Source organism: Liolophura sinensis, chromosome 12, assembly GCF_032854445.1.
Source record: "Liolophura sinensis isolate JHLJ2023 chromosome 12, CUHK_Ljap_v2, whole genome shotgun sequence".
Lineage (NCBI taxonomy): Eukaryota > Metazoa > Mollusca > Polyplacophora > Chitonida > Chitonidae > Liolophura > Liolophura sinensis.
Window position 1 is genome coordinate 9,430,670 of NC_088306.1, and position 18,696 is coordinate 9,449,365.

Here is an 18,696-nt window from a genome sequence, read left to right on the forward strand (position 1 = left end):
CAGTACCACTTTGTGATATCACACCACCCACAGAAGCCTTTACTAGCAGATCTATCTCACAGAACGGGTACCTCTTTACCGGGCCGGAATCCCAGAAATCAGCACCTAGCGCCCACGGTACATCGGAGCTGAAACGTCCCAGGATATACAGGCAATGAAAACATTATGGACGACAATACAATATTTTTATGTAAAACATGTAAAGCAGTGACATCCCCTGTATAGGGATTTGTGACGTCTTGCACTCAGATCCCTTGTTGTACGTCCCACTCCAGCGCAATTAGAGTTTATTAGCATGGGTTCACAAGAAACCCAACGACTTGCTGTTAATGGCTTCAGTACAAATGGAACCCTAAGTTGACAGGCCATTTAAATTCATATTGAGGACGTAGAGTCTTCATGGTGTGCACACAGTGTAAACGTTGGTGAGCACATGATGGTTAGAATGAGTGAGTGCGTGCTCGGGGTTTAACATCGTACTTAACAATTTTTCATCATATGACGATGAGGGGTCCTTGTGGTGTGTGATAAAACGTAGTACCTCCATTTATTCAGCGCGGATTTTCAACGCTTTTTTACCTGGTGCTACTTACCAAGACGAATGGCTAAGTCCAAAAGCCGATAATTTGAATAAGAATATAAATATCCCTAATTGTTTAGTCTTCAAAGCACACCTATCATCCTCGCCAAGTTTCAGAAAGTGGTGTAAAAACTGTGGCAACAGTCGGCCCAAACAAAAAACCTTACCCTGGCCCGCAATAGTACTGGTTACAAATGTCCAAAACCTGATAATTTGAATAAAAATGTAAACATGTCTAATCTATCATTAAAATGAGTAAATGTCCAAATCATGTTCATCATTCCCACCAAGTTTCATAGCAGCGATGTGAAAACTGTGAGACTCGCAGACCCGAACATAAAACCTTACTCAACTGACCCAATCAGAAAAATGCACCCTCTGACACCGACACCACTCTCGCCCCCCCCCCCCCCCTCACCCAATCACAATACTTAGCCTTACTTCATAACAGCGAACTACAAAACAAAAGTAACTGTGAGGTAGGACCTTTTCAATGTGAACAGGTTACAATTTGGGTCTAAACTTGATGTTTTTAACCTTTTTCCTTCAGTTGTGAATTTACCCCTGTTCAATACCCTTAGTTAATTTCCTGTACCATCTTGTGAGTGGCACACCATATCGAAATTTGTCTCGGTTAGCTTCATCGTAAATAGTGCACACAAAATAGTGGACAAGTTAATTCAGCAAAAAAAAAACAAACAAAAAAAAACAGACTGATCAAAGAAATCTTGAATGTTTTAAATGCCACACTAGGCCCAAACCTCACCCTGTTAAAGTCAACTCAAATACTTGCAGATACTATTATTCATCCAATTCTCACTTAAAGTCTCTTCAGCCCGTTTGAGAAAAAGAAGTGCCGGTACAAGTTTCTTGCTCAACTGTCGCATGTCTGAGTGTTCACGCGGAAAGCACCATAGGGTTGGCAAACATGATATAACAAAAAAAACAATCCTGCTGTGCAGAGAAGAGAACTGAGCCAAAATAATATTCTCCACTTCATACAAATTCAGAGCCAAAAATTTACTGCAGTCATGTTGTAACATCTCATCTCCACAGTTGTATGATCCGAGTATCACACTGAAGTACATTAGGGGCCTGAACATGGATAATGGTTAAGTTTTAAGTCGCAGAGGCCCTTACTAGTCACATTTTTCTTTTTTTTTTTTTACAAACATTACATATCCTGTCATACATATGTATACACCAATTGAAATATTCCTGAAAATTAGCTCCCCTTCTGGAGTTCTTCAGCAATATCAAGTTAAACTGAAAAAAAACAGCAGTAAAACCCAATTTCCAGTGCTGCAGTTCTTCTTAAAATAATGCGCCGCAACATGCTGCCCAATACAACAGAACACGACTTGTTATGTATAACAATTTCCACTGTACACCGTGCGGCACCTCATTATTTTAAAAACACGCGCAACAAAACCATATTCTAATAATCATACACATTTATACGGAACTGGGGAACATGATTTCTGTCTTCCAATATTTTACAATTCAGCACTACACTGGCTGACAGCATCACATGAGTGTTTGCCCAACATGATGTCAGCAACTCAACTGGAATTTAGCCTAACCCTAATTTATCAACCTTTTCAATCATCTCTGTAACCAATACTTTGAAACATTCTGAAAGAACTACGAGTAGGGGATGTAGAGAAATAATTTACTCAGTTTTATGACGCTTGCCTCTTTTGTGATACAAACAAATCATTTTAGCAGCATTTTCATAATAACTGCATGTATAAATTATACCGAAAAAAGGTGCTTTAGAGGTCGAAAAGGTGGAAGATTTACAGTATGCATTAGTCTATAGCCTGAACAACATGATCCGTCGTTTAGGAGAAAAAATTCCCCGCACAAGTACGAAGAAAGATCCACCAACCAATGCTATAAAGGTACAACGTACAACCACAAAGGCACACTGCCCAAAAGATATGTAGCAATACTACACTTTACAAACCCTAACATCATTTGAACCACACGCAAACTTGTTCTTTGTAGCAAAGACAAACAGCTCTGTGCGAGAAAAGACATTTTCGTAATTAGGTGGCCCATCACTTTGTGTGCATGTAACATAGGCTTTGGGGGGACCCGTGTATTACTATACACGTACTGTAGGTAACTAGCCCCATAGGTCAGCCACCTGTCACTCAAACCGAGAAATGAACAGCTCTCCCTCCTATCCAAAGCTGTCAAAGGACTATTTTGAATGTTCGCGCGTAAGCCAGCCCTGTTTGCAATGCATCATGGGTAATTCTCAACAATCCTGATGGCATTCCCTCTACCCATGCAATCACCAATATAACTCACCAAATGCACCAAAAATGTAACTCTTATCAGGCCATATTCAACCGTTAAAGGAATATTGCGCGTTCCAGTTTCTTTTCACGTCTAGACCTTACATGCCCATAAGGAAGAGACAGGCTTTAGGATGCCGCACAGAATAGTAACTACAAACTCGTACGCCATGGATTTGGACTGGGGATCCTTTTTGAAGAAAACTGTTCTAGCTATTTAGACCAAAATTTCATATCTTTATTGTCTTCTAGCATTTCTTGTCAGTGGCATGCACTCTGTCCTTGCCCACTCTCAAGACTGAACCGAGTCCAGGCAAACCAGATGGGACACTAGAGACGGGTGATTGCATCCCATGTGTATATGATATCTGGTAGTGTGGGGGTTCAAACCCAGTTGATTATTTTTCATTTTTGTGGTGTTTTGCCTCCATGTTGTCTCTTTTGTAAACACTGTTACAGTTTGTACATGCAGGTTGAATGTGCTGAATTTTCCATCATGGTAAATTATTTCTGTGCATTATTTCACAATATTTTCTTATTTGACATTCAATTGGGCCTTGATGCTTGGCAACGGTATCTCTGTAAGGAACCTAACAGCTTTAATTTTTGTTCTTGTTTTTTTTTTTTTTTTTTTTTTTTTTTTGTGGGCTGCATTTTTAAAATGTGCATATTAATGTCACATATCTCATAAGTGTAGATCAATGTTTTTAAGACAATCTAAGCCTGAGAATGTTAGGTAGAGAACGAGATCTATAAACGCTCTGGCAGATAGGTAGGACGCTTAACACCTCGGTATGTCATGTACACATAATCCAGCCTAGTCTTATTTTCAAGTCTTTCCTCTGCTTAAAGACTCTCCTCGAAATGGCTACAGTGGCATCAAGCCATACTCATTCATTCATTAATTTATAAAACTGCTGACTTTCGGGTTCTGTTTTTGTTAGGTGGTTTCCCAACACTATCCTGCTAACTGTTATAGTCGATACGAAGCATATAACTTTACTAAAGGAAGATTATTTGCAAAAATCGATGATATGCAATATCAGAGTATAGTACACTAATATACAAGTGATGTCATGCTTTACACACGTACAGTACGAACTGGGAAATGGCCTCCAACAATTCCAGGAAGCAATGTTCGTCCAAATACAGATATAATTAAAGGTGGATGAAAATGAAAATTGAAAAGTTGATCTGCAGGAGAATGCTTACGTATTTGCTGACATAATCATCAAAGTTACTGAAAACCTTTTATGTAAGTTGAACTTTAATGAAATTAGTTGTCACAGCTGAAAGCATGTAGAGACGAGTGACAGAGAAACAACAGTAATTTTTTTTTCGAAGAAAAGACATAGAAAACAGGGAAAAAGCTAGTAAAGGCAAGGGCAGGTCAGAAAGTGAAACTGAAAGTGATACATGTATGCAAACAAAGGGAGACAACTGGGGAGACCAATGACGACGACGAGGACATGACAAAGGGTCAGAGTCACTGGACAGGGGCCGTTTACCTCTCACTGCTATCAAAGCTACAGCCGCTGAGTCTTTTTAAAAACTCAACCTCCAATTGACCAGAATTAGAACTGAAATCAAACACAGCGTACATGAGGGGCAAGGCTGTTACATAAGCAGATACAGTTAGTTGGACCTCTCAGATTTTTCACACAACAGTTTCACCAGGCTGTTCTGTAATAAAACTTCTTGACCATTATTAATTTGGATAAGCATAGACAGCCATTACTTAAAGTATTTACTTAATGACATCTGGAACATTAATGTAAACATCTGGAACATTCATGTAAACATCATTCATATTCATTTAACCAACAATCATTCACACACATGTACATGTAACAGGCAAGCAATCAACTAAAAAAAAAAAAAAAATTCAAGTACATATTAAATCTCAATACTAAGTACATGAGTTTTGCCAATACGACAAAAAACTAACATGCTAAATGACATTGCCTCTTTACAACACGGTAGCACTACATGTATTTGCAGTTACAGATGCTAACTCATATAATTTGCATAAGATATTCTACACATCTCTTCCTCATATCTCAAATGCTTGTGGCTTTAAATGACTAGAAAATGGTGAGAGTTAAAAAGATGTGTCTGGAAAATAATGGATTTCCAAGTGTTTAACAGCAGAAAAATTCTAAAGTATTTTAGGGCCAAGAAACAGACATCCTCATTGAAATCTTGTGGTGTTTAACAAAGAACAGAAAATAAAATCAATAAAATAAAAAAAACCCAGTTTTTGTTGAATCTACTACGTTGTGCAGAAGTTGTGCACTAAAATATTCAAGGCACAGGAAGAGTGAGTGAGTGCTTGGGGTTTAACGTCGTACTCAATTTTTCAGTCATATGACGACGAAGGAATCCTTAGGGTGCATGTACGTGTAATGTGCCTCCTTGTTGCAGGACGGATTTCCACTGCTCTTTTATTTAGTGCTGCTTCACTGAGATGACTTAACCAAGGCAAGTAAGCTCCCCCCCCCCCCCGCCCGAGCCATTATACTGATACGGGTCAACCAGTCGTTGCACTATCCCCTTCACAATGAATGCCAAGCGAGGAAGTTACAACTTCCTCTTTTAAAGTCTTAGGTGTGACTCGATCAAGGATTGACCCTGGATCTACCGGTCCCGAAGCAGACGCTCTACCAACTGTGCTATCTGGGCCAGTAGGCACAGGAAGATGTAACTGTATATAATTGTGCATTATTACTGCTGATCTGTCCTACATGTAAAACTACAGCACTATATCTCATTTTACATCACTGAAAGCAAAAGTGAAAGTATACATACAGAGCGTTCTTGATGGCTGGAGTGTTGGGAATCTTGGCAGCATTACAAGCATACAGGTTCTCCACGTGATCTCTTCGGAGAAAAATAACAAAGAGAAAATTTAAGGGAGGTAACCACATGTAATTTCCTCCCTTAGCTGGCGTGATCAGAGGAAGATGATAACACTGGTCATTCGTTTCAGTGGTTTAAAGGAAACAGCAAAATGACTGAAATAACATCAAATTTCATCCATGACTAAGTTACTCATCTTTCCAGACAGTTCTATTAAGTTTAGAGTGAGTGAGTGAGTGCTTGGGGTTTAACGTTGTACTTAACAATTTTTCAGTCATTTGACGACGAAAGAATCCTTAGAGTGCATGTAAGGTGCCTCCTTGTTGCAGGACAGATTTCCACTGCCCTTTTATCTAGTGCTGCTTTACTGAGACGACTTACCGAAGGCAAATATTAAAAGCCACCCTACCCTGGCCATTATACTAATACAGGTCAACCAGTTGTTGCACTATCCCCTTCATGTTGAACGCCAAGCCAGGAAGCTGAAACTTCCTCTTTTAAAGATTTATGTGTGACTCGACCCTGGATTGACCCTGGATCTACTGTCCCTTAAGCGGATGCATCAAGTTTTGAAATACATTTCATACATTTTTTGGAAGGCATATGATAACCTACTGGGGAAAAAAAGGTAAGTTTCAACACAAAAGTAAAGCTTCATTTGCCTCTAAAAATTCACTTTTTTCGAATGGATTTGTAGGTCTCATACTGTACAGGGAGCTCACCTGAGGGCTATCTTGCCATATATCCTCAAAATATCTCCGTCAGCCAGACCAGGGTTTCGCTGTAACACCTTCTTCAGGTATTTGTCATCGTAGAACTCCAGCACCTCCTGTAGTGACATGATTGGGGGATTAATTTGGGGAATGAGTGAGTGAGAGCTTGGGGTCTAACGTCGTACTTAACAATTTTTCAGTTATATGACGATGAAGGAATCCTTTGAGTGCATGTTATATGCCTCCTTGTTGCAGGACGGATTTCAACCGCTCTTTTATCTAGTGCTGCTTCACTGAGACGCCTTAATGAAGGCAAGTACGCCACCCCGCTCGAGCCACTATACTGATACAGGTCAACCAGTCGTTGCACTATCATTTGGGGAATGAGGGACAGTCAAAAACAACAAAGGGTAACCTATACATGGTATACATTGTGATCATCTACATGTAGTGGCGTCTGACCAGGTTCACTTTCAGAGCATGTAGGTCGACGGCAACTGGTGACAACTGCCAAATCTGAAATGTGATGTCAAATGGCCGGTTGTATGTGATACAACAGTGATCCACCGTGCCCAAAAACTTGGAGATTAACGCAACTGGGAGCTTCGGGTCATACAAAAATAGAACATGATCAACACTGAGCAACTGCTGATGAGTCGGAATTAGATCATTGTGATTATTAGCCTGCATAGATCGACTAAAACCATCACCCAATGGTATGCTCCCTCTTGTTCCCAGTTGCTGAAAGGCCACTTGATGAAAAGGCCACCTGATAAGAAGACCACTTGATGAAAAGGCCACTTGATGAAAAGGCCACTTGATTCCAGTAGCAAGGTCGATCTACGCCCAGCCTAAAATTCCTACACAGACATCACACAGAAATGGCCACTTGATAAAAAGGCCACTTGATGAAAAGGCCACCTGATGAAAAGGCCACCTGATGAAAAGGCCACTTGATGAAAAGGCCACTTGATGAAAAGGCCACTTGATTCCAGTAGCAAGGTCGATCTACGCGCAGCCTAAAATTCCTACACAGACGTCTACAATACACCGGTACCTGACCTTACAATGAACTTCATGAATATACTGATGTTGACCTTTTTTTGGCAAACTAAGAAATGCAGTTCTGGACTATATATACAGGCAAACATCATAAAACACATTTAGTTTTTTATTTTTTAATATGGTTTATTAAATGTTATGTCTTACCTTAAAATAATATTTACCCTTGAAACCAATGATATCCTCTACACCAGCCATCAGATGGTCAGTAACCTGTAAACATAGCAACCAGACATTATACACTGGACTGGAGATATAAATGGCTCCAACCCATCCGATATCCCACCACCCCTTCTGGTGACAATGTTACTTTCCATTTCATTCCCAGTGAAGGCAATTGTGACATCACGATGTCACAGAAAGATTGAGCATTTGTAACCAATGAGTGGGACATCCGGTTGACCTATTTGCAACAATACTGCTTATGATTGGTCAATTGTGTATTCTTGATTGACAGTTCAGAAAGGTCTACTCAACAGAGGAGTTAAAACAGTTTCACACAATGTTCAAAACGGTGTATTTATTTGATTGTGTTTTACGACCCACTCAAGAATATTTCACTTATACCATGGTGGCCAGCATTATTGCAGGAACGTGTATGGTGGGAGGAAGCCAGACAGAGCCCAGGGGAGACCCATGACCATCCGCAGGTTGCTGGCAGATCTTCCCACGTACGGCCGGAGAAGAAAATGTAGACCTTTCAAGACAAGTGGTAGAGTTACCAAAAAAATAAAATGGTAAACTTTTTGAAACCCATATTTACCTGAGAATTCAGCTCACTGTAAAGTGTCGGCTCATCCTTAGGCGCCAGTTTGATCTGCAGCAGTTTGACGAAAGGTTTTATTGAAATCCCCTAAAACAACAAAAACAAAAGGACTATACATCAGCAGATCAACAATACTTTCTCATGCAGGTTTTTGTACGAGTTGGACATGGAATTTGCACATTCACCCTCTATATAGATGAAGACTTGGATGTTGAGGTAAACAACAATCTTATAACAGCCAGCATTATGGTGGGGGAAAACCAGGCAGAGCCCAGGGAAAACCCACGGCCATCTGCAGGTTGCTGACAGACCTTCCCACGTACAACCGGAGAGGAAGCCTGCATGAGCTGGACTTGAGCTCACAGCGACCGGGGTTTATACACGGATTTGAAAATAATTATATCGTGTCCAAATTTAGTATAATAGACAATATTATACTATATGTCCTAATACAGACTGTTGTGGCTGGCCTTTTCTATGTAGCAGATTGCCATGACTGCAGTGTAACTATAAACTATATGTCATAATACAGACTGTTGTGGCTGGCCTATTTCTATGTAGCAGATTGCCATGACTGCAGTGTAACTATAAACTATATGTCATAATACAGACTGTTGTGGCTGGCCTATTTCTATGTAGCAGCTCGGCATGACTGCAGTGTAACTATAAACTATATGTCATAATACAGACTGTTGTGGCTGGCCTTTTCTATGTAGCAGATTGCCATGACTGCAGTGTAACTATAAACTATATGTCATAATACAGACTGTTGTGGCTGGCCTATTTCTATGTAGCAGATTGCCATGACTGCAGTGTAACTATAAACTATATGTCATAATACAGACTGCTGTGACTGGCCTATTTCTATGTAGCAGATTGCCACGACTGCAGTGTAACTATAAACTATATGTCATAATACAGACTGTTGTGATTCACCTATTTCAGGTAATATGTTAATGTGACTAACCTGAACAAAGACAGTGAAGATGACAACAGCCAGGGTAGTGGTGACAAACATCTTCTTGTGAGGGACGGCATCAATGTTGAGCATAGCCACCAGGGAAAAGCAAACTGCTCCACGCAAACCACCGTAACTCTGCCGGAAGACAAGACAGAGATCTTCAACCATCATATACACAGTTAGCAGTTCTCCATAAAATCTGGGATACAATATGATCATATCCCAAGTCAAATTTAATAAGAGAAGTACAGGAAGCCACCATTACTGTTATTCTTCCACCTTTTCGCATTTAAGCTTATTCTGAAGGCATTATTCTGTGTTGAATCGTAAAATTAAACTTTTATGTGAAGCCCTGAAATTGACCAATTCAAATGATGTAATTTTCTCTTCACAATCAACTTAAAAATATGTATAAATTGGACTTAAAGTTGCTTTTTCATATGCAAAAAGGTTGAGGATTGAGTGACTGTGTGAGTGAGTGCTAAGGATTTAACATCGTACTTAACAATTTTTCAGTCACATGACAAGGAGGGGGTCCTTGGAGTGCATGTACATGTAATGTACCTCCCTGTTACAGGACGGATCTCCACCGCTCTTTCATCTAATTCTGTTTCATTTAACGAAGGCAAGTAAGCTGCCCCACCAAAACTATTATAATGATACTGGTTGACCAGTTGTTGCAGTATCCCTTTAATGCTGCACGCAAAGCGAGGAAGTTACAACTTCACTCTTTGAAGGTCTCAGGTGTAACCCAACCCAGGATTGACCCGGGATCTACTGCCCCTGAAGCGGACGCTCTACCAACTGAGCCATCGGGGTCGGTCAAAAAGGTTCAGGAAATGGGGTAATACATGGTCACACCAGAGGAAATTTTTTCAACATCTGATGTTGTCCAGTACTTTTGAGAGCCATTCAGTTTATGTACCAGCCTCCATATGGAGATTACCGGATACAATTTTAGTACCGTATTTATCTGCTCATTTCAAACATAATATATTTATAATATTTAACACTGAAAATTAAAGTCCCTTAAACTGTTTTTAATAACTTTCAAACCTTTCAACGAAGTCAAAATATTTTCAAGGATTTAAAGGGACATATTCATGGTTTAAAATATAGTACTGCTATTCTCCCTCACTAATTCCTTTCACTATCTACATATAACATGATTCTATTCGACAAAAGTGTATACATTCCATTCTAAAAACATCACTCAAGTATAAACTAAATAAAGTCAAGGTTCCAAGACCGATTATCCAGAAAACAAATACAAGAATCTCCACCAAAATTTACTGGATTGGCAGTCAGCCCATGGTCTGACTTAAACCTAAAATTTCATCCAAATCTGTGAACAACTTTTTCGGTAAAGTTACTGACAGACATGCATGAATACAGACAAGGAGCAGATCCCAGCTAGAACTCTTCCAGAACAACACAAAACTAACAAAACATCCATTCCCAACCAGTGATGTATCCATCATTGTCAGCCACTTACTATCACAAACTGTTCCTCAAATGAAAGCTGTTGCACCCGATACCGGTCAAATCGATTTAACAGGAAGCTCAGCCCAAAAGTTACTGGAAAGAATATATAAAAAAGTCAATAAATCAATTTATCAGACATTCTAAAAAAAAAATCATTTAAGCACAGATGTACTTGTACAAAGGACTGTGAAGAGTTTTATGAGCACGATAATTCTTCAATCTTTTCACATGTTTGTGAGGCGTTTCTTGAAAGCTTATTCTGAAGGGATTGACTGTTGACTGTTAAAATTATACTTTTAGTGAAGCCCTGAAACTGGCCAATCCAACAAATGAAGTTTTTTGTCTCCAAAATTAAATTAAAAATGTGAATAAATTGCACTGAAAGTTATGCTTTTACATGTGAAAAGACTTACTATGAACTTTGCATGACACTGTAAACTCACTGAGTAGACTCAACTGAAGATACCTGTAGAGCTTTGTGACGTTTGTCAAACAATGTGTAATTACAGAGAACTTTGTAAAACTTTGTAATGTGTTATTAATGACAACTGTGGACAGCGTAGAGCTTTGTGAGTCATGTAATTACTGAAAACTTGTAAAACAATGTCTTATTACTGAAAACTGAGGGCAATGCAGAGCTTTGTGAAGTCACATAAAACTACGTGCTCACCAACAATGGAGGACAGTATGGAGCTGTGCATAGTTACTGAGAACTTTGTACAGCAATGTGTAATTACTGAGAAATGAGGACATTAAAAACAAATCTGAATAGCGTAGAGCTTTGTGAAGTTACTTAAAATTTTGTACAGCGATGTGTAATTAATGAGAACTTGTGAAATAATGTGAAATAAATGACTGCTAGGGACAGTATAGAGCTTTGTGAAGTTACTTAAAACTGTGCTCACCAACAATGGAGGACAGTGTACAGCTGTGTGTAGGTACTGAGAACTTTGTCGAGTTATGTGTAATGACTGAGAGCTGAGAACAATGTCTCATTAATGACTACTATGAACAGTTTAGAGCTTTGTGAAGTCACTTAAAACTTTGTGGAGCAGTATGTACTTACCAACAATGGGGTGATGTGTAGTAACTCAGAACTTTGCAGAGGAATGTGTAATTACTGAGAAATGAGAACATTAATGTAATTACTGAGGAGTGAGGACATGAATGTAATTACTGAGGAGTGAGGACATGAATGTAATTACTGAGGAGTGAGGACATGAATGTAATTACTGAGGAGTGAGGACATGAATGTAATTACTGAGGAGTGAGAACATTAATGTAATTACTGAGGAGTGAGGACATGTATGTAATTACTGAGGAGTGAGAACATGTATGTAATTACTGAGGAGTGAGAACATGTATGTAATTACTGAGGAGTGAGGACATGTATGTAATTACTGAGGAGTGAGGACATGTATGTAATTACTGAGGAGTGAGGACATGTATGTAATTACTGAGGAGTGAGGACATGTATGTAATTACTGAGGAGTGAGGACATGTACTTACTAATAACTCTGTAAACCAGTGTGAGGAATATGGTCCAGAGAGTGAACCCGACATGGAAGTCGTGATCTGGCCGTACCAGAGCCAGTCCAAGGAACAGGAAGATGACGATCTCACTAGTCGTGCTGAAACACGAGACAAGACATTGTGAACATTAATATCTTCACACGGGAACATAGCTCCCCTTATCTTCCACAAAAACTTATCCTTGTTTTCCACACCTCATGCATATACTTGACAAAACCATGCTATCAACCATGTACATGTACCCAAACTTGTTACACACTGTACACTATAAATATGATCCATGAAGTCCAGCTCCAGACATTTCGCCGCATTTAGCCAACAAAAAAACAAGCAGAAGTAATTTCAAATAAAAGTTTCAATGGCCTTTCCTCTGGGTGCTCTCTGCATTTTTTCGTGATCTTTTCAATTTCACAGTTTCATGGATTAATGTGGCAAAATGTGCTGTAAGACCCAATAATGTGATGAAGACCCAATAATGTGATGAAGACCTAATAATGTGAAGACCCAATAATGTGATGAAGACCCAATAATGTGGTAAAGACCCAATAATCTGATGAAGACCCAATAATGTGATGCAGACAACTGAATGCACTATATGGTGTAACAGCAATAAATGTAAACTACACTTTACAAACTAACATATTTTATCAAATAAATTTGTTATGTACAAAGAGGAAAATGTTCACGGAGAATTGTGCATAGGGGAAAATGTCCACAAGAGAAAATGTCCTCGGGGAGGATTGTGCACAGGGGAAAATGTCCACAGGGGGAATTGTGCAGTGGGGGAAATGTGCATAGGGGGAATTGAGCATTGGGGAAAATTTCCACATGGGAAATTGTGCATAGGGGAAGATGTCCACAGGGGGAATTGTGAATGGGGGAAAATGTGCACAGGGGGAATTGTGCATAGGGGAAAATGTGCACAGGGGGAACAGAGCATTGGGGGAAATGTGCACAGGGGGAATTGTGCATAGGGGAAAATGTGCACAGGGGGAATTGTGCATAGGGGAAAATGTCTACAGGGAGATCATAATAAATTCTTGTCCACATGGGGACCTGTTAACTGGGGTAAATGTCCTGGACCAAAAAATAGCAAGAAAATCTTGGAATTACTTGGGGTGGGTGGGGGGGTTAACAGCTAAATATATATAACAGCTGTACATGCATACGCCTATGTATGGCAGCAAGGGTGTAATGCATTATCATAAAGATGATTAATTCTGAGTATCAACATTGTTGTATCAACATCATGCACAATAAACCCAGGAGTTAATATCCACAAGAATTGTCTTAATGTTTTACGACCTTCCAAACTTCTAAGTGTCCATAGCCCTGGTGACTTGTATTACCTGATGACCTTGGTGAAGTACTTAATCGTTGTCCTTGATTTGTCCGTGATGTTATGGAATGTGTACTGCATCTGGACGAGTCCACAGGCTATCATACTGTAACAAGGGAACGCATATCAGATTTGTATTTTAAAGTGTTTTTCTTCCAGCTGTCTATTGAAATTTGACATAAGTATCACTTCACCTGCAGGTAAAAGGGGGGGGGGGGGGTCACTATTCATAAACAGAGGACTCACAAAAGATAGATCCTAAATTCTCCATAAATTTGGTCAGTGAAATACAATAATTAGTAAATCACCTCAAATTTGGTCCAGAAAGGTGCATTTTTAAAGAAAATATTGTTATAAACTCTTCCTTTTGCTGCTGAAATACATTTTTCCAGTTGGACATCTTCTATCCAAATCGTCCATTAGCTTCAAGACACCTTATTCCGCATAACTCCCAGAAGCACACAAAATTTGCAACTTACTGTAAATCTTCAGCCTTTTCACATGTTTGCAATATGTTTATTCTAGTACATTCTGAAGGCATTACTCTGTGTAAACTGACAAAATTATACTTTTTGTGAAACCCTGAAAGTGACTATACCAATGTAGTTTTGGTTCCAAAATCAAATTAAAAATGTTCATAAATTGCACTGAAAAGTTGCTCTTTCATATGTCAAAAGGTTGAGGAATTAAGGTAGTCATGGGAGAAATTTTTTAGGTCACTTTTACCAGTCTGCTTTAGATCAAGATTTGTTAGCGTGTTCTTCCCATCAATTTGCAGAAATTAACATTGTTAGGGCAACCCTTGTTCCAGCCTGGTAGCAGAAACTTTAAACAAACTTCAAATGCAACAACAACATTTGGACATTCAATGCCGTGCCAGCACAAACCAATCAGATTTCCCTGACGGCTTATGTATGTTGTTGTTGTACTCAGACATGTATCATATTACATCACAAGAAAACCACAGACGGACTACTGGCTAAAACTACTGGTTTGGTTTGAGTGTAGGAGATTTTTCCCTTGGTTTGAACAGTAAATGAAAATGTTCGTCTTGAACAATGATGATCAAGATTTATCCTTGGCTAGTGGCTATAGGGTCCGATTTGCCAAGCGATCATAGCCTAAGTTGACTGTAACTATGGCAACCCATGTCTTTAACATGTCTCCAAGGTAACTGCAACCAACTTTGGAATACTTTGTTGAAAGGGGCACAAATCTGATGTCTTGCAACTATCACTGAATTAGAATTTGAAATTTTGAAATCTCAAAACTCATACCAGATAATTCCTGAAAATTCAAACAACTCCGCAGTGATGTATGCCAGATAAGCAAATCCAAAGACAGCAATGGGCTCAACAACTGGAAAAGAAGATATGGTAAGACATCTTACTTTCTGAACTTGAGTAATTAAAGGCAAAGAAAACACTAAAAGAGAGTATTTATCAGATTAAACGCCATTAAACAGTGTCCAGGAAATTAGTTTGATTTATTTTCTCAGAAATTTTTTTAACGGACTAAAATGCCTTTAAAACATAGGATCATATGGTGGTCTGTTGGGAGCCAGAGGGTATCAGTGATGTCATAACAATATTTTTTTAGCTCCAAATAGTTAGTTTCAAGGTCAATTTATAGAATGAATTCATAGCTCTAAATGAAGATGCATTCTGAATGATGTAATATGGAAATCTATGTGTGTGTCAACTGACAACACGCTGAATTGACACACAACACACTGGTCCCAATACGGGCAGAAAAGGCCACAGTAGAATCCGAAGGTTTGAGTGCAATTTGCTAGGTCGAAAAATATTCTAAAAAAATAAATCAAACTTTTTTCCCGGACAATATGTTACGGTCTGTCATTTGACATGTACTTCATGCTAGTGTGTTCTTTGCCTTTAAGCATGAGTTAAGTGATGTTTATTGAAGGTACGTGTATTTCAACATCACAAAATGACAGAGTAAAGGTGAAAACAGCTGAGGAATTGTACACGTAGCTCATTTCAATACAAATGAAAATGCCCTGTATCCGAGTCTCTCTTCTTACTTATATTTTACATACATATAGACGCTGCTTTCACTGTTTAAAAATGTTATAAAAATAATGAACATATCAGTCTTACAGATGATGCCTTTAATACAGTCATATGTCTGTCATGTTTGTAGGTGGAGGAAACTGTGAGGAAACTTTGAGGAAACCTTAGAAGAACTCAGAGGAAGGAAACTCGACTATTATCATAATGTAAGCCAAAGAATTATGAAGTTTATTTATTGATTTAATCGTTGGTTCATGCCACACTCACGATTTTTTCACATAATATGGCAGTCAGTGGTAGAAACCCCAACACGCTGGTAAACCACTGAGCTCTGGTATGTTAATGAAGAATTACCCCATTTGTAACTCACACATTAGTCACATGACTCACGAGTATAGGCGGTAAATTGTGCAGATTTAACCTGACCTATGTGTGTGACTGAATTACAAAAATAGACAGAATGAAAATTGCACGTAAGTATAGAATGAATAAATGCATGGTTAGGACTCAACACCACATGGGCAATATTTCAGCCATATCATGACAAGAACATTTTCAAAACAGGAGGTAGTGATTGGTATTTGATATGAGTATGAGAACATTCAAAATAAACCAAAAATTGACTCAAGTTGAAAAGCAGTTTAAAAAGCCAAAGAATAGTTAATAAACTCGAAAATTCTCAATATTTTCATAATATACAATCCAGGGCTGTATATATGTATGTATATGCAATACAAAAAACTATATTTTATTTATTTATTTATCTGATTGGTGTTTCATGGTGTACTCAAGAATATTTCACTTATATGATGGCAACCAGCATTATATGGCGAGAGGAAACCTGGGCAGAGCCCGGGGGGAAACTGACAACCATCCGCAGGTTGCTGGCAGGCCTTCCCACTAACGGCCAGAGAGGAAGCCAGCATTAGCTGGAAAACTATATTTTATGATACCGGCTAATGGTCCTCAAATGTTTAATGACAACATTGTCAGCAATATAAAATCAAATATACAGTCAACTGTGTAGCACACAGGTGTAGAAGAAAGCTACATGAACAGGTAAATACTTATTGCAAAGTTTACCTCTGACAGTGTTGGTGTATTTGGTAAGGAGAGCCGATAAGACTCCAAAGATGATTCCCACCAGCAGGCCTCCACCAGCCACAACAAAGAAGGCCAGGATTCCGAGGAAAATCTGAACAAAATCAGCACAATGATACAGGACACACTTAAAAATTTATGTGATTGTTGTTTTACACCGTGAGTGAAATTATAAATTTGAAGTTTTCCAAGACCTGAAAAGGGATGATGCACGCCACGCTTAACAGCAAGAGTAAATCTATACTACATAACTAGAGCTAACACTCAAATAAACGGGATGAGGGTTGGGGCGACTCAAAGTCACCTTGAATTAACAATGAAAACTTGAAAACTTTCACTCTGTTTAGTTGAGGACACTGCTTTTGACGCCATAATGAAGAACACTTCACTTATACAATGGCTGCCAGCATTATGGCGGGTTGAAACCTGGCAGAGCCCGGGGGAAACCCACGGCCATCATCAGTTGCGGCCAGCATTATGGCGGGTGGAAACCGGGCAGAGCCGGGGGGAAACCCACGACCATCGGCAGTTGCGGCCAGCATTATGGCGGGTGGAAACCGGACAGAGCCGGGGGGAAACCCACGACCATCGGCAGTTGCGGCCAGCATTATGGCGGGTGGAAACCAGACAGAGCTGGGGTGAAAACCACGACCATCGGCAGTTGCGGCCAGCATTATGGCGGGTGGAAACCGGACAGAGCCGGGGGGAAACCCACGACCATCGGCAGTTGCGGCCAGCATTATGGCGGGTGGAAACCGGACAGAGCCGGGGGGAAACCCACGACCATCGGCAGTTGCGGCCAGCATTATGGTGGGTGGAAACCGGGCAGAGCCGGGGGGAAACCCACGACCATCAGCAGTTGCGGCCATCATTATGGCGGGTAAAAACCTGGCAGAGCCAAGGGGGAAACCCACGACCATCGGCAGTTGCGGCCAGCATTATGGCGGGTGAAACACGAGTCGAATCATCAGTCATTTCATTTCAATTAGTACCTGGCATGTGTGTTATTTATTTATTTATTTCAATCGTGTTTAATGCCGTTCTTGAGAGATTTTCTTAATAGTTTCATATGTGGAGGAAATGCTCGCAGAAAAACCCCTGGCCTCTGGCAAATAAGTGATGTGCTGCATCAGACATGACAGAGAGATTTTCACCCCCATGCCATACTGAATGCAGCCAAGTGATCTCCATGTTTCATCTAAGACAATCTGAACGACCACACAAGCACTGATAATTGCTCGTTGACAACAATGCTCCGAGACAAGCAAAGGTACAGGTACAAATTTCGCACAGTACCAGTCCAAGGCTAAACTAAACCCTTCATATGCCTTAACCTTCAAAGAGATGCACTTTGAATGAAACTCTGTTTTAGATCATCCAATACAATTCTAATACCACTGTGGAATGTATTACGTTCCATGTATGGCATATCATTGTTAAATAACATTAAACTGGGTAAAATAAAACAAACACTGATTGAAATGTTGGAAATTATGCCATGCAATCATGAACATATTTACACGGGACTTAAGGCCATTTCTGTGATGATCTGGGCTCAATTCTAGTGAACTGCTTTCTTTTTTCATACATGACACATACATGTAAAGGAGGAGAAAGTCACACAGCTTCTTGTATATATGTACATGTATGTACTGTAACTGACATGTTTTTTGGTAATACAGCTGAATTTTTTGCATAATGGTGGGGATACCATATGTATATGTTAGAACAACAATTTGCTGATTTTCATATTCAAAAACTTTGCAGACTGTACCTGGAGACCCTCAATAGTTTCCATTTCATTGAATTCTTGCATGACTTTATAAATAACCACAGTAACACCATCTGTAAAACAGTTAAAAGTTTGTAAATGTTCTGGTAACACCATCTGTAAAAGACTATATAGTTTGTAAATATCTCGATAATACCATTTGTTAAACAGCAAAAAGTAAAAGAGC

General features: G+C 39.4%; 1 protein-coding gene across 1 annotated transcript in view; it reads right to left on the reverse strand.

Moving 5' to 3' along the window:
• The window catches only part of LOC135478981 (probable Na(+)/H(+) antiporter nhx-9), a 65,390-nt gene that overhangs the window by 11,239 nt on the left and 35,455 nt on the right, over positions 1 to 18,696 (reverse strand). The window contains exons 11-22 of the mRNA XM_064758671.1: positions 18,513 to 18,583; positions 16,721 to 16,832; positions 14,882 to 14,963; positions 13,615 to 13,710; positions 12,242 to 12,363; positions 10,743 to 10,825; positions 9,254 to 9,382; positions 8,284 to 8,373; positions 7,668 to 7,733; positions 6,468 to 6,574; positions 5,695 to 5,766; positions 72 to 128 (exon numbers count right to left, since the gene is read on the reverse strand). Coding sequence (XP_064614741.1) covers positions 72 to 128; positions 5,695 to 5,766; positions 6,468 to 6,574; positions 7,668 to 7,733; positions 8,284 to 8,373; positions 9,254 to 9,382; positions 10,743 to 10,825; positions 12,242 to 12,363; positions 13,615 to 13,710; positions 14,882 to 14,963; positions 16,721 to 16,832; positions 18,513 to 18,583 — 1,087 coding nt within the window. The remainder of the gene's footprint in view (positions 1 to 71; positions 129 to 5,694; positions 5,767 to 6,467; positions 6,575 to 7,667; positions 7,734 to 8,283; positions 8,374 to 9,253; positions 9,383 to 10,742; positions 10,826 to 12,241; positions 12,364 to 13,614; positions 13,711 to 14,881; positions 14,964 to 16,720; positions 16,833 to 18,512; positions 18,584 to 18,696) is intronic.